Raw genomic sequence first — 3257 nt, 5'->3', positions numbered from 1 at the left:
TCAGTAGCATTTGCTCTAGTGAAGAGAAGGCTATCGTCCGCAAAAAAACAAGTGAGATATTAGGTTAACATTCCTGCCAAGTTTTACCCCATGAATTATACGATTTTGCTCGGCCCTATGAAGAAGCGCTGAAAACCCCTCGGCGTATATGAGAAACAAAAATGGATATATGGGGTCTCCTTGACAATGACCTCTAGTAGGCACAAAGCTTGATGTCGGGAAACCATTAACAAGGATGGAATATGAGACTAAAGAAAGGCATCTCATAATAAGTGACACAAAGGTTTGGTTGTAGCCCAATTTTATCATCATTCCCTCTATAAAACCTCATTCCACACGATCATACGCCTTGCTCATATATAATTTCATAGCCATATACACTTTTACCCCAGATTTCTTTTCACGGAGATAATGTATGGAACATCTCGTATGCCACAAGCGCGTTGTCTGTTATCAGTCTTCCAGGGACGAAGGCACTTTGGGTTTCGCTAATAATACTCGGCAGGATGACTTTTAGTCTATTTGAGAGCACTTTAGACACAATTTTTTACAACACATTACACAGGCTAATTAGATTTTAGTCCTTGGTGGAGTCACACTCCTTCTTCTTAGTAATAAAAACAATATGGATGTGGTTAATAGGATCTATCGGAGAATTATTATTCAGAATATCAAGCACATATGACACTACATCATTGCCAAAACCTTCCAAGAATTTTTTATAAAAGAAAGCGGGCATACCGTCGGGGCCGGGATCCTTAGTGGGGTGCATATGTTTGAGAGCACAAATTATCTCCTCCCTTGTGAAGACGTCAGTCAGCGAGGCATTCATTTCATCGGTCACTCGGGGCTCAACCGCATCTAAAACAGGTTGCATCCCATTACCTCATGTTAAAGTGAATAGTGACTTGTAATAGCTTTTAAAGACTGCTTCGATTTCCTTCTCATCACGTCTCTAGTTTCCTCCATTATCATAACACCTTTGATTGAGTTCCTTTGCCTTCTTTGCTTCATTTTATTATGGAAAAAAGTTGTATTTTTATCTCCATCATGGATTCAGTCTTGACGACTTTGTTATGCCCAATACGCTTCCTCCCTACTTTCTAGCTCATCAATTTCTATATCAACCCTTTTCATCTCAACTATATGATCTACAGTTGGGGGGAGTTTCATGAGAGTGATCATTAACTCTCCGTGAGACTCGATCTCCTCCTTGAACTCAATCAACCTTTTCGAGCTCCATTGGCGCAGCTTCATATAGCAAGCCTCAATTTTCTGTTTTACATTACAAGCAGGGTTTAAACTCCAGGCATTTGAGATAATATTCCCACACTCGTCGTCATGAAGCCACTCTTTCTCGAACTTAAAGCCCTTCTTTCTGTTTCTTTTCCCACGATTGATCGGTAGTTGTTTCTGTATGGTAATTTTCAAAGGGACATGATCCGAACGTCTCCTTGGAAGGTGCTTAACGTTCGAGTAAGGATATAACTCAAGCCATTCATCCGAAGCCACAAAGCGATCGAGTCTTTCTTGTATGTTCTCATCATTAGCACGATTATTACTCCATGTGAAAGATATTCCTTTGAAGTACAGGCCTCTGAGGTTACACTTAGACATGGAATTACGAAAGCCATCAATCTCACTCTGATTTTTTGGGTTTCCTCCTAGTTTCTCATCATGCTTGAGCGTGCAATTAAAATCACCGAAGCCTAACTAAGGTTGAGTGCTTACATTTCCCAATATTTCAATGAGCTACCATGTTTCATGTTTCCTACCTTCTTCGGGAAAGCCATAAATACCTGTTAATCGCCACTCCAAGCCCTCATCAGTAATAGGGTGAAGTTCATATGGTTCAAGGACATAGAGATCAAAGTAAGGTTTAATTCTTTCTTCCAAAACATCGCGAGGCCGCTACTTATTTTCCTACCTTCTCCATTACAGTCAACGCTCACAAAATGATCAAAATTCAGTTTCCTATTAATACTTTCCCACTCTCTACCTTTTAACTTTGTCTCCGAGAGGAAGACAAAGTGGGGATGTTCAAGAGATACAATTCCCTTAAACGCATTTTCCGCGCGGGGTCTTCCCAATCCCCAGTAGTTCCACGAAAGGCCTATCATTATTGTTCGCAGGGTTGCATTGCAACCTCCGCTACTGACTTTTTATGAAAATCATTCTCCTTCCTTTTAACAACTCTAACCTCTCATCAAATCCACTAGTATGCTCTGCATTCAACTTGTTCATCTCCATGGCATTTTTCCTCTTTCCACTGACACTTCCAGTATTACCAGTGGGGGTAGGAGGGGTGCTCCTTTTAATGATGCTAACCTTCCTCAGGGAACGAGTAGGAGGGTCCCCACCAGAAGATTCCTTAGTAATATGTAGGCGTCGCTCAAAGTGCGCCTACGTTAGCATGTTGTTAATATGCTTGGTACTCATAGGAAGTGGGAATTGACATACGATTAAAGACAAGGAAAGTAGCGAGCTGCCAACAAGTTTTTAAGGAACTTGTAAACCGTTCACGGATCATTTAAGGCAACCACGAATAAAGGGACAACGAAAGGTAACAACGATTGACCCGTAAAGGTTACACCCCATTCATAATCCATGAGATTACTAACTCCATATGGTTCGGAACCACGAAAGGAGGATCGGGGATGATGGTACGAAGTGAGTCATGAAGTCACATTCGCCCGTATTGGCCTCTACTCGATTATTGTTGTGAAAAGTAATTCATGCGATCTCAAACGCATGCAAACAAAGATTCAATTTGCTCAAAACTATTATTAGGCTAAATTGGTTGAATATTAAGGCAATATATAATTCTAATATATCGTGATCACTTTAATTAACAACAAGATTAAAAAGGAACCTAAACTGATTGTCTAAATTATCTTATTAGGCGTAATTTTCAATTACATATTCCCTTTAAACATGCAATATGGTGATCATAAAATATAATAAAATAAACATTAATATTGGAAGAAATTTAACAATAATAGCATTAGTCAAGTTAAATATAAAATAACCTAATCATGATGCTAGAAATATTAAAATAAAATAAGAGTAAATAAATTAATTAATTACTCATATTTCGCGCGTTCCTTAAAATTGCTACATCATGAATAAATTGTTAGTAACTTAAATAAAAAAAATATAAATCAAATAAAAATTAAATTAAATAAATGTAGATTTGATTTGGTCCAAACCCTCAGTTATTTGTACCTTTCATGCCTTGGTTTAAGGATGGAACCTCG

General features: G+C 38.5%; 1 protein-coding gene across 1 annotated transcript; it reads right to left on the bottom strand.

Annotated features, from left to right (window-relative positions):
- Positions 1–1074: 1074 nt before the first annotated feature.
- Positions 1075–1617, bottom strand: LOC145642887 (uncharacterized). Its single transcript, XM_081694048.1, has one exon. The coding sequence runs from the start codon at positions 1615–1617 to the stop codon at positions 1075–1077; it is 543 nt and encodes a 180-aa protein (XP_081550174.1).
- Positions 1618–3257: the final 1640 nt, after the last annotated feature.

Source organism: Chenopodium album, chromosome 8, assembly GCF_948465745.1.
Source record: "Chenopodium album chromosome 8, dcCheAlbu1.1, whole genome shotgun sequence".
Taxonomy (NCBI): domain Eukaryota; kingdom Viridiplantae; phylum Streptophyta; class Magnoliopsida; order Caryophyllales; family Amaranthaceae; genus Chenopodium; species Chenopodium album.
The sequence above is the reverse complement of the archived record's forward strand: the minus strand, read 5'-3'. Positions and strand labels throughout refer to the sequence as shown.

Coding starts and splice junctions, on each gene's coding strand:
- LOC145642887 (XM_081694048.1), bottom strand. CDS start 1,617: ATGTCTAAGTGTAACCTCAGAGGCCTGTACTTCAAAGGAATATCTTTC.